This window comes from Suncus etruscus, chromosome 1, assembly GCF_024139225.1.
Source record: "Suncus etruscus isolate mSunEtr1 chromosome 1, mSunEtr1.pri.cur, whole genome shotgun sequence".
Lineage (NCBI taxonomy): Eukaryota > Metazoa > Chordata > Mammalia > Eulipotyphla > Soricidae > Suncus > Suncus etruscus.
The window spans coordinates 24414872-24427881 of record NC_064848.1 but is presented as its reverse complement, the minus strand read 5'-3'; the positions used below and the strand labels follow the sequence as shown (position 1 = coordinate 24427881).

The 13010-nt window shown below is 54.8% G+C and overlaps 1 protein-coding gene across 1 annotated transcript in view; it reads right to left on the bottom strand.

The window, feature by feature from the left end:
- The window catches only part of SHB (SH2 domain containing adaptor protein B), a 110885-nt gene extending 99296 nt beyond the window's left edge, over positions 1-11589 (bottom strand). Inside the window, exon 1 of the mRNA XM_049784145.1 lies at positions 10780-11589. Coding sequence (XP_049640102.1) covers positions 10780-11574 — 795 coding nt within the window. The 5' untranslated portion in view covers positions 11575-11589. The remainder of the gene's footprint in view (positions 1-10779) is intronic.
- Between the last annotated feature and the right edge of the window lie 1421 nt (positions 11590-13010).

The window sequence follows — 13010 nt, the reverse complement described above, 5'->3', positions numbered from 1 at the left end:
TAGGGGCTGTATCATTCCACAGATACCACGCGGGCCCTGCATGGGCGGGACTCTGGAATGCACCCTAGGGATTAGGGGGCCACCTAGCTCCCTGGGAGCACCCGGGCCAACACAACAGAGAGGCGGTCACTGGGAAGCACTTGTCAGTTTCATTTTAGATTTTAGCCTGGAAACTTCCATTCCTCCTCCTCCTCCTGGAAACAAATGAGTCCCCAGAAAAGGGGAAACTTTTATGACACCCAGGAAGAGATCAGCTATGCAGTGCTCTTTGCTCTGCACCAATGTGGCTGGGGCTCCTAACACTGGCATCTTTCTTGCCCGACCCCTCCCAGCCAGCTCCCATGCATAGGAGCTCCCCAAGTTTGGAAAATTGAAGCCATTTCAGTTCTTCATACCCCAGTCCTTGCCCACTTCCTATCTTCCTGCTGTTGCCAGGCTCTGGCCTAAGGACTAACGACCCTGTCTTAAGAGGATACAGGCCTGCCCTGCACCTCTCAATTCATTCTCTACTGGGGTAGCCAAGGTGATCTTCAAACCCAAGTTCAACAATGTCTGTTATTGCTCTGCTCAGAACTCATCCACAAGGCCCCCAGCTAACCCTTTCAGGTTTCCAAGTTTTGCATCCACTCAATGACACACACCCCCAGCCATTCCCCCAGCCCCTACAACCTCACAACTCTCATTCAAGTCTCCAAGAAGTCCTAAGAGCACCCAGGTGGTCCTGATGTCCTTGGGCTGGAAACCCTTGCTCTGCTCTCAAAGAGCCAAGATAATCACACTGTCTTCAGGCACCCCCCAAAAACAACACCCCACTTTGCCCTTTTCTTCATCATCTTTATCAATCTATGTTCTTTGTTCAACTATTCTCAGGAGAAAGAGAACAAGAATTTGGAGCAGGGAGGGTGCTGGTAGAAACCATTCCCAGCAGCATTGCTCAGGTATTCCGGGAGAAGCCCAGGTTGGCTGCTATGTACAAGGCAAGTGCCCTTCCGGATTATCTCTCCGTCCCCATGAACATGAATGAATTTCAAATTTGCCCCCAGCCCCTCAACAGTGCCAAGAATGGGTATGCACTCAGGAGAGTTAGTAGAATGGGTGCATAAGGAGGAAGGAGGACCTGGCCTGGGTACTCTGGGAATGACTAGCAGAGAATCTAGAGTCCAGCTTGCAAGTGAAGAGTTACCTACAAAGTGAAGAGTTATCTATAATTCCCCACATACCCCCCATACAGCTGGAAGTCATATCACTTCTGCCTGTAGGGTCCTAAACCTCTTTCTGACCAATACTCTTTAAGTGCTGTTTGGAAAACACAGGACTGAGTCATTGCCTGGGCCTTGACTAACTCCCTCCCTCACACCCACCTTTGAGATCCTTCCTCTAGAGCATAATGGGAAATCCAGAGAAAAGTGCACTTTGGATAAAGAGGAAAGGCACTGGATGGTTTAGACTAGAGGAAAATGCGATTCTTCTTGGCCCCGTCAGTTCAGAAAGCTTGACTTCTCAGGAAGCCAGTGCCTCTGAAAGTGAAACATTAATAGAAATATTACTGGAAAATACCAAACAGGAAGAGAAGGAAAATTCCATTGTGAAAGCAAGGCCCTTCATCCATGCTCTTCATTGGCTCCAGGGCTGCATTTCAGAATCAACACCCGGAAAAACCTGAAAACCAATCAGGCTATCACCCTCTGTCACCCTTCTGCGAGCTGGTGCTCCAGCTGAGCTGCCTCTACATGGTTCCAGTATAGAGGGAAGCAGGCGCAGAACAAGGGGCTGGCAGCTGGGTGGGATGGCAGCGTTCACTACCCTTTGGCTTTCATCTCCCCATCTGCAAAATGTGGGCTTCAGTGCCTTCCATCAGGAAGTGGCTCAGAATTTCACTGATTTTACAGGCATGGATGTACACTTGAAGTTGTGGGATATACTGAAAGATGTAGGAATTTGCCTCTCCTATAATACTGAAAGAGGGAATTTTCATAGAGGAATTCCACCTGTCAAAATTCCAACCATAGAGGAATTCTTGTGACTTTGGTGCAAGGTGGCACAGCAGTCCAAAACTCCAGGTCTAAGGGACCAGAGAGATAGCACTGAGGTAGAGTGTTTGCCTTGCAAGCAACCAACCCACCATGCCTGGTGGTTCGAATCCAGGCATCCCATTATGGTCCCCCGTACCTGCCAGGAGCGATTTCTGAGCACAGAGCCAGGAGTCACCCCTGAGCGCCACTAGGTGTGGCCCCAAAACCAAAAACAAAACGAACAAACAAAATTCCAGACCTAGGGACCAAAGTAATAGTACTATCAGGTAAGGGACCTGTCTTGCACGGGGCTGACCTGGGTTTAACACTAGGCTCCCAAAACTTACCAATACAAGTAATGAGTGCACAGCCAAGAGTAACCCCTAAGAATTGCTGTGTGTGGTCAAAAATCCAAATGAAACCAAACAAACAAAAATAAATCCATATCTGGCTGCAAATCTCTTCTCTGTCATCTCTTTACTGGCTGTGAACTGTAGACAATTTACTTAACCTCTCTGTCTTTCTCCTCAGTAAAAAAAGCAGCACCTGGTTCTTAGGACACCAGTGAAAAGGAGCCTGCCAAGGCTCATGGGAAGCATTTTCCTGATTGACACTGTGAGAAGAGCCCTGACTGCAAGAAACTTCTCTCTTATACTCAAATGCTGGTAGTTCCCTGATCGTTACCAGCTCAGCTGAAGTGAGAAACAGGAGTATCAGAGCAGCCAGCAACCTCTCTCTCCATCCCCCAAGATGCCCTCCCACTCACCCAACTACTGTGAGCACTGGGGCAATTCTCAGCAGCCAGCAGCCCAATGCTGCCTCATTTCCCAACGCTCCTGTTCTGTGTAAAGCCAGATCCCAATTCATTCAAGGGCAGAGCCTCAACCCTCCTTGCCCAGCCAAGATGTGAGCTGCAGCTCCTAGATCAGCTAGCTGTTCAGGGAGGGCCAGATGCTGGGTTGACAAGTTCAGCTTTGCTCAAGACCATATCTGTTTCAGACTTGCCACTAAAGGCTCTTTCACGGGCTAGAAATGCTCTGAGGACCTACAGGATGGGTCAGGTCTCTGGGGCAAAGTCAGAAGAAATCAGTCATGCTCTGAGATAGACACCTGATCTCCTTTAAGGAAGCTCTGGCCCCTTGTGGACGTGGGCTTCTCCCAGAAACAGCACTCAAGGTCTTGCCGGAACTGGGAGCAAGTGTGAATGAAAAAGATATGACAGTTACAAGACACATGCTCTGTGCAGATGTCTCTTTGGAAATGCTCACTCAGTGCGCAATTTCTCTATAAAATAACCTTATTGCTATATTAATATCTCATTCAGAAAATGAGGGAGGTGGAAAGGAGGAGAGAGAAGTCCACTGCTGAGGTTGGAGGGAGAACGCTGGACCACTGAGAATCCCAGACTGGAAGGTATTGGCACTCGGGCAGAGGAGCATTCAGTGAAATGAGGAAGGGACTTGTCTCACTTGTGGAAACTAGAGCCACAAAGTGCCTCCCATGAGTGGAGGCTTGAACTGGCTCATACAATTGTGAGCTGGCTCAGTCAGCTGATAGCTGTGATATTATCTTACAATCATCAACCTCTAAATCTCAGTTTCTGAGCTGAAATATAGCAGGTACAGTGGGTAGTGTGCTTACCTTGCATGTGGGCCAACCCAGGTTTGATTTCTGACATCCAATATGATCCCTAAGCCCCACCAAGAGTAGTCCCTGAGTGCAGAGCCAGGGGTAAGCCCTAAGCTCCACTAGCTGTGCTCTCTCCCCCAAAAACCTCACCTCAATTACTTTGACTGTCCAGTGGCAGTGGTACCACCCACCAGAAGTTAATGGTATATACCAAAGAACCCCTTCCCCACATAGTGGCCTTCAGGACACTACAGCTCCCTCCTGCTAGCCTTAGGACTCCTGAATCAACATAACACCATAGAAGGGACCCTTTCCAGCCTTGAGAAAACTGAAGAATGGACAAGAGAGATAGTACAGATACGTTGCATGCAGCTGAATCAGGTTCATTACCAGGCACTATATATGGTCTCCCAAACACTGACAAGAGTGAGCCCTGAACACTGCAGGTTGTGGGAAATAGGAGGGTGGGAGGGAAGAAAGGAAAAAAGCAAGCAAGCTAGCTAGCTAAAGGGATTCTGCCATTTCTTAGACCCATTTATGAAGTTCCCCTTTATGAGCAAATTGCTTCCCATGAGCCCTGGCAGGCTCCTTTTCACTGGTGTCCTAAGAACAAGGTGCTGCTCTTTTTATTTAGGAGAAAGACACAGAGAGGTTAAGTAACTTGTCTAAAGTCACACACTCAGTAAGGAGATGACAGAGAAGAGATTTGCAGCCAAATCTGAATTTATTTTTGTTGTTTGGTTTCATTTGAGCTTGCTAAAGGCCAAGGAACCTACAGGGAACAGAGTTAAACTATCACCACCATGGCCACTGGAAACTGGCTGCCCGCACGGGTGCATAACAAGCTGGGGTTAGCAGTGCAGCGGAACCACCCCATCTGTCTGAAGATGACCATGAACTCAGCTACGATGAGAAAAATTGTTCAGCTGGCATGTAGGCTCATGGAGCTTGACTTGGAAACAAAAGCCTCCAGTCTTGGGGCCGGCGAGGTGGCGCTAGAGGTAAGGTGTCTGCCTTGCAAGCGCTAGCCAAGGAAGATCGCGGTTTGATCCCCCGGCATCCCATATGGTCCCCCAAGCCAGGGGCAATTTCTGAGCGCTTAGCCAGGAGTAACCCCTGAGCATCAAACGGTGTGGCCCGAAAAACAAAACAAAACAAAAAAATCCTCCAGTCTTGCCCCCCATTTCTAGGGGAAAAAAGTTAAAGTTATATTGGAACACAGCAATGCTCTTTAATTTATATGTTGTTTAGGCCACATACATGTATATATTTTTAAAATTAATTTATTTGGGAGGTTGTTTGGGGGAGCACTCCCAGTTAAACTCCTGGTGGGGCTCAGGGACCCAGATGAAGTGCTGGGGATCAAATCCAAGTCAGCTGCATACAAGGCACATACGCTAACTGCTGTACTATTGCTTTGGCCTCATATATGTTTTTTACCTGTAGGCCCATGAACTGGCTCCAGCCCACAGCTGTAAAAAGGTTGCAAACATTTGGTCCTAGACTGTTTTCAAAAGACAAGGAGATGGGGGGGGGGGGGAAGTCCTAGAGTGATATAGCACAGCGGTAGGGCGTTTGCCTTGCACACGGTCAACCTAGGGCGGACCTAGGTTTGAACGCCGGCATCCCATATGGTCCCCTGAACCTGCCAGTAGCAGATTTCCAAGCACAGAGCCAGGAGTAACCCCTGAGCACCACCGAGTATGGCCCCAAAACAAGCAAAAACAAAACAAAAGACAATGGAAGCATGGAAGAGCTGTAAAGGGGTCTATGGGACTTGCAAAGTGTGCATATATTCAATGACCCAGCAGGCCAGGGAGACACACACACACACACACACACACACACACACACACACACAAACTATGTTTGTATGTATGTTTTTGTTGTCTGGCCCTTTAAGAAAAGTCTGCTTTGGTGAGAAAGAGGCAAGTCTTAGTTTGCTGAAGCACACACTTGGATTGGATCCCAAGCCTGGTCCCTGGCTCCACTAGTACTACCAAGAGCAACCACAGGGCACTAGCCCTGGAGGACTAGACTGTGCCCCACCTCAAAGGAAAGAAAGAAAAGCTTGTTAAGCCCTGGTTCAAATGCCAACAACGGCAAACTGATACAGTATCTAAACCTCCATTTGAAGGTTGAAGGTGAGGACTGGGGGCCGGGAAGGTGGCGCTACAGGTAAGGTGTCTGCCTTGCAAGCGCTAGCCAAGGAACGGACCGCGGTTCGATCCCCCGGCGTCCCATATGGTCCCCCCAAGCCAGGGGCGATTTCTGAGCACATAACTAGGAGTAACCCCTGAGCGTCAAACGGGTGTGGCCCAAAAACAAAACAAAACAAAAAAATAAAAAAAAATAAAAAAAAAAAATGAAGGTGAGGACTGGATGACCAGCTGTGTGCTGATTGAAAATCTGGGGACCAAATTCTGGGTAGCCAAGGCTTTGATATACAGCATTTCTCTCACCTTACTTTCCCAGGACAGGACTTCAAAGCAAAAAGTGTCCAGAGCCAAACCACAGCTACCAAGTCTGGCTCTCACTTTCCCTTTCTAAGAATTGAAGGAAGCGGCTGTTAATCACATGGAAATGACTGACAGCTGGTGTTTGATCCCAGCTTCCATCAAGCTCCACCTCAATGATTTTATGGGGAAAGAATACAAAAACAAATCACAAGTCCCAGCAAAGCACCCAGAACACAGTCTTCTGAGCCTCCTGCACTCCCCACCATGTGGGCCAGGTTAAGCCTCCCGCCTAATCCTTCTTTTATTCTGTCCTATCCCTTCTTCAGGGATAGGACCCAACTTCTTCCTCTAGAGCCAGCTTCAAAGTCACCTCCTCCAGAAAGCCCTGACTTCTCAGTGGAGGCTGTCGCTTCTCTTCTGGAATTTCTCAGGTGGCCATTTGATTCCCTGAGCTGGACCAGTCTACCTTCCAGACCAGACCTGGAGAAGCTTATTCCTTAAAGAGCTGGTCACTGCCTATTCTCTGACAAATAAAGTACTCCAGGCTGGAACTATAGTACAGTGGGTTGAGCACTTTCCTTCATGTATTTATGTGGCTGACCTAGGTTCAATCCACAACAATCCATATGGTCTCCAGATCACCACCAGGAGTAATTCCTGAGCATAAAATGGCAGGTGCAGCATCCCTCAAAATATTTATTCCTTAGAAAACATGTTCCTGGGGCCGGGAAGGTGGCGCTAGAGGTAAGGTGTCTGCCTTACAAGCGCTAGCGTAGGACGGACCGCGGTTCGATCCCCCGGCGTCCCATATGGTCTCCCCAAGCCAGGGGCGATTTCTGAGCTCATAGCCAGGAGTAACCCCTGAGCGTCAAACGGGTGTGGCCCAAAAACCAAAAAAAAAAAAAAAAAAGAAAACATGTTCCTGAATTCCACTCTGTACCCTCACAATACAGAAAGTGTTGGTCTGAGCATGCATTTAGAATAGAGGAAAGTAGATGTCATGATGCGTCTTTGTCTCTCTCAGTTGGGTTGGAAATAACATTTAAATTAATTATTAGAAAAGAAACAAGACATCAGCAGAAAATATAATTGGGTGAGACCCGTTTGACCGAACAGAAGAACTGGCAAAATGCCATCTTTTGTCATCACAATTTATGTTCACAGACGACCTGAGAGAATAACCTAGCTACTAAAGTTTCCATTTCTCTCCCAGGGCTCTGGCACTGACTACTACCTCTTACCTGGACTGCACCACAGTGGGTCCTAGTTCACACCCTCCCCCTGCACAGCTGCTTTTTGCCAGAACTCAACTATATTCCTTCCAGGCTCAAACTCCTAGAGACACTACCCACCACAAATTTGAGAATAATCTCTGCCCCATCTCACTCCTGCCACCTCAGTCTCTGCGACACACACCACAAGAAAGCTCTGGTTTCCCACAACACCCTCACATCAGCATGTATCTCGAGCATACTCACACACATTGCAATGCTGAATTCAGAGCTACTGCCAGCTATACTCACCCATCAGTGCCCAGCACAGAAATGTCTCTTCTGTCTCTACATCCAGCTCCAAGACACCTTATCAAATGCCCCAAATCAAGGGGCAAGAACCAGAGTGATAGTACAGCGGTCATTTGCCTTGTACGCGGCTGACTCAGATTTGATCCCTGGCATCCCATATGATTTCGAGCCTGCCAGAAATAATTTCTGAGTATAGAGCAAGGAGTAATCCCCAAGTACCAGTAGATATAGCCCAACTCCCCCCCCAAAAAAAAGCAAGGGGCAAAGCAAAGGAAGAAGTGACAGGTGCCTCCATGTCCTTCAAGAGGCAGATTGGGGCTGAGAGGATGAGCTCCTAGGTGATCCCATCCTTCTAGCCCACTCAGCCCTGTAGGGTCAGATCTCTAAGCACCAAATGAGTGCTGGTCAAATGGCCTCATTCAGTGCATCCTTCCTTCCAGAGAGTTGCTGCTGAGACTAGGGGTAACAGTATTATTCTTCAGGGAGACTAAGAGGAAACCTGAGTGTGTGACAGGGAATGACAAGGGAGACTGTGCACCTCCATTCCATAACACAGCCTCTCCACGCACACTTGCTGCTGAACCAAGCACAGGGCATGATGCCAGGCATGCTCTTCCTGTTGTCTCAGGACCACTGAGGGCAAGCAGGTTTTCTGCAGTCCTGGGTGGAGCATGGAGGCAGTCCTGTGGGGTTCAAGACCAGGTCGGCAGCAGAGGCTGGCTGGCTGGAATAATGTGAAAACCAGACTGCCCTAGCCTAGGACGGACCGCGGTTCGATCCCCCAAGCCAGGAGCGACTTCTGAGCTCATAGCCAGGAGTAACCCCTGAGCGTCAAATGGATGTGGCCCAAAAACCAAAAAAAAAAAAAAAAAAAAAAAAAAAAAAAACCAGACTGCCTCCTGGCTGCCTGTCCAGGAAAGGGGGGGGGGGTGCCAGGATTACAAGTCAGACCCACACTGAGAGGGATGGCAGTTATGGAGGTATCTGGAGTCTATGCTGCCCATAGGGTTTCCTGCTGCAGGAGTGGTGCTCTAGGTCCAGCCCAGAATGCACAGAGGCAAAGTACTGGTTCTCAGAGCCCAACCCAGGAGCTCTGTAACAAGAAGCCCTGCCAGAGACTGGATCCCGGTACCCTGCTCTACCAGACTGTATTGGGGCACTCTCCACTCCAGCTCTCCCTGGTCAGCTGGAGTACCCGCAGCACACTGTGTCCCTTTGGTGGGTGGTAAGAAGTCCCTTCCTCCTTGCTAAAGAGGTCCTGAATTGCCCTCAGTCGTGTCTTAGGGATCAGAATAACTTCTCAGAAGACCCAAGGGGGCTCACAGTCATAGTCTTTCCCCAAAGAAACCCTCTCAGCTCACTGTCATAAACTTAGAGGTGCTTCCAGATCCCACCTTCTACAATGGGTGCTTCCTATCCAAGCCTAATCCCACCTCAGGCTTCTTTGCCTGCAGTTCCCCAAACACCCAGGCTCTCTCCTCCTGGGGTAGCCCTTCTTCAGCCCAGCCCTAACACAAAGGCCCCTTAATGCACTCTTCATGTACACTGCACCCACTTCAGAAGGCTACATACTCCCCAGTGAGACCTCCAGCACCCAGCAGGGAAGGCACAAAGCACAGAGAAGAACTTGATGGCTAGGAGAGTCCAGTACTAATGGCACTTGACATTCTGGCTATAAAACAAACTACTCCTCAGGACTGGAGCTAGCCCTGAATGTAATTAAGATACGCTTAGTTTCAGGGAGCTGGCAGGAGGATGGCTGTGATCCCAGTACCCCAGGGAGCACCAATCACAAGCACAGACTTGGAACCTCTCCTTCCTGGCCCAGGCCAGCATAGGATAGCCTACTTGGTCGCCCAGTACCATTTCACACGGAGCCTCTCCCTCTGCAGAGCAACCCAAAGCCCATGGTTAGGAGGCTCCCAAGAAAATGGACACTCTGTCTCCCACAAGCAGCTCACATGGCCACTTGGCTCTCTGAAACTTGACATGGGAATGTGTCCTCTGTCCTCTGAGCTTAGGAAGCTCAACGGGAAACATATCTCTCTCTCTCCCTTCCTACTCCCCTCTCCCCCCTTCTCTCCCGCACCCCGCCCAGGCGAAAGTTCCCCTCTGGGTACCTGGCTGGAGGAAAAGAACAAAAGAACGAGAGGGTGAGAGCCACAACAGGCCACCAGGTCAAAAGAATCCCCAAGGACTGCTGGTAAAGTTGTTGGAAAGGGGAGTGCGAAGGGACCGAGTGTCTGGTTGCAACAAGCTGTCGCGGAGCAGCCTCTCATTGCCCAGTAGTGGGGACTGGGATGGGATCAAGAAGGAAGGAGTGTGGTGTATGCAGAGGGAGAGAGGGCCACCGTCCAGTGGAACTGGTCCGGAGCCGAGTGTTCTTCAGGCTGCACCCTTCTAACCAGAAGGGCCCACGTAGAGGTTGGGGGTGGGGGGCAGATCCAGCACGAAGTGCTACTGGGGTGTGAGTAGTCCTTTCAGAGGAGGGCATGGGGATCTGCCTCCTAGTGCGCCCACGTAGCGGGGGGGTGGGGGGGTGGGGAGTCCTTCTGCCAGCCCCTCGACCCTGGGTTACTAAGGGAGAGCAAAGCAGAAAAGCTCTTTGAAAAGTCCTGGACTGGTCTGACTGGGGCCTTACTCCTCGGCCGGAAGGGCGGGCTAAGAGGCTCTTTCGAGGGCCTGGCGGGGTGAGTGGGGCGCCTTTCCCACCTGGCACTTGGCTGGGGGCGCAGAGGGAGAATTTTAGAGGTGGGAAACGCAGAGGAGGCAGTGATCCCCGGGAGAGTGAAGGAGGCCAGATGGGGGCGCAGGCCGAGAGCACGGTCCCCAATATGTTAGCTGGAAGTCGAGTAGCTCGCCTGAGGAGTCCCGGGACCCAAACACGAGTCTGTAGGTCCGGGGTTCCCCAGAGCGCACAGCTAGCTGTGCCTGTGCGTGTGTGTCGGGTATCCCCAGAACGCACAGCTAGCTGTACGTGTGTGTGTGTGTGTGTGTGTGTGTGTGTGTGTGTGTGTGTCGGGTACCCCCAGAACACACTGCTTGCTGTACCTGTGTGTGTGTGTGTCGATACCCCCAGAGCGCACAGCTAGCTGTACCTGGGTGTGGGGGGGGTACCCCCAGAATACACAGTTAGCTGAACCTGGCGGGTCTTACCTTCTCGCTTTTCTTCGCGGTCCCCCCACTCTCCTCCGCCGCGGTGGAAGCGGCAGCAGCCGCCGCCGCGCACTTGTTGAGCAGCTTCTTGCCCCCGCAGGCGGTGGGGCTCCAGGTGCGGCCGCCGCCCGAGCAGGCGCCCCCGGCCGGGTCCCCGACGCAGCCCACGGCCGCGCTGTCCACCTTGATGAGCCGGTGCTTGGGCGAGATGTAGCGCACCTCGGCGGGCGCGGCGGGCCGGCGCTCGCTGCTGCTGCGGTAGAGGTGCGGGGAGCCGGAGGACGACGACGAGGACGCGGCGGCGCCGGCGCCCGACGAGGCGCAACAGCAGCCCGCCGCGCCGGACGCCGACGAGGCCGAGAAGGCGCGCTGGGCCCCGCCGGGCTCCGCGCCGCCGCCGCAGTAGTCCAGGCGGCACATGGCGCGCAGCTTGCGCAGCGACGAGCCGGGCCCGTTGTAGGGGTCCTCGAAGTCGCGCTCCTTCTGCGCGCGGTAGGCGCGGATGAGGTCGCTCGTGCTGCCGCCGTCGTCGGGCAGCGAGCCGGACGAGGCGGAGAAGCAGGAGGCGCCGGCCGGCCCGCAGGAGGCCGAGGCGGAGGACGACGACGACGACGACGCGTTGGCGTTGGCGGCCGCCGGCACGGCCACGGCCGCGGCCGCGGCCTGCGGGTGCGGCTGCCCGGGCCGCTCGCTCCGGCGCCGCTGCTCGCGGTAGTCGGGGCGCGGGGGCTGCGGGGGGCTCTTGGTCTTGCTGCCGCTGCCCAGGCTGAAGTACTTGTTCAGCCACTTGGCCATGGCGACGGGGCCGCGGCCATTCGGGGGGCAGCGCCGCCGCCGCCGCCCGGCTCCTGCCCTCGGCGCCCCGGGCCCGGCGGCGGGAGGGCGTCCGGGGCGCCCGCCGCCCGCGCCGAGTTCAAGTTCGCGGCGCCGCCGCCCGCCGCCCAGGGAGGCCGCTCCCGGGCGCGGGCTCGGGCTCGGGCGGCTGCGGCTGCGGCGCCCCCCGCCCCGGGCTCGGGATGTCGCGCTCCTCGCGGCGGGCGCGTCTCATGGGAGCCCGGGCCGAGGCCCCGCCGAGCGCCAGCGAGCGAGCGAGAGAGCGAGCAAAAGGCCCCGAGCACTCGCGCTTTCGCTGGCTGACGAGGACGCGACGCTGTGCGCTCCGCCGCCGCCGAGAAGCCGGGAGGCCGGGAAGCCGGGAAGCGCGCGCTCCTGCCCCGTCCAGACGCCGCGGGCGCTGAGGGAAACTTCTCGGGGTCCTCGGTGCAGAGGGCGCTGACGGGGCGCTGAGGGGACGCTGTCGCCCGCCCGGACCAGTCCCCGCCGCCTACACGTCAGCGGGGACGGGGAGAAGCGAGCGAGCGATGGAAGGAAGGAAGGAGGCAGCCGGCGTCCGCCCGAGCTCGCGCGCCCGTGCCCGTCCCGGCGGCGCCCGCCGCTGCCGCTGCCGCCGCCGCCGCCGCCGCCGCCGCCGCCTCCCGAAACGCCGCGTGTGTGACACTCAGAGCCCGCCTCGCGGCTCCGCCTCAGATCGATCCAGGCCACGCCCCCCACCGCTCTCAGGCCAAGCCCCCGACCGCCTGCAGACCACGCCCCCACACCGGCTATAGGCCACCCCCCATACAGCTTGCAGGCCACGCCTCCAAGCCTCTGGCGGCCCACGCCCCCAGACCGGCTGCAGGCCACGCCCCCGGAACGCTTACAGGTCACGTCCCCGACCGCTTGAGGCCCACGCCCCCCAGACCGATCCAGGTCATGCCCCCACCGCTTTCGGGGCCCGCCCCCAAACCGATTTAGGCCACGCCCCCAGACCGCTCGCAGGCCAAGCCCCCAGACACGCTGCAGGCCACGCCCCCGGACAGATACAGGCCACGCCCCCACATTCCTCGCGGGCCGAGCCCCAGACCGGCTGCACGCCACGCCCCACACAACTCGCGGGCCGAGCCCCCAGACCGTTTCAGGCCACGCCCCCAGGCTGCCCCGTGAGCCACGCCCCTCCGCCAGTCGGCCGCAGGACCTATAGGAGCCCCTCCTCCTGGCGTACCCGCCCTCGGCGGCAGGCGCACCTCTGGGGTTCAGCCTGCCGCCACCTCCCGGGGCCGCCTTGGCGCCAACTCCCCCCCACTCCGGTCGAGCCACCGGGCTCCAGGGGTCCTTTGCCGTCCCCCGGCCCCGCCATGCCCTGCCCTGCCCTGCCCTGCCCGCCTTCCTTCGCCGCTCGCGTAGGCCAAAAC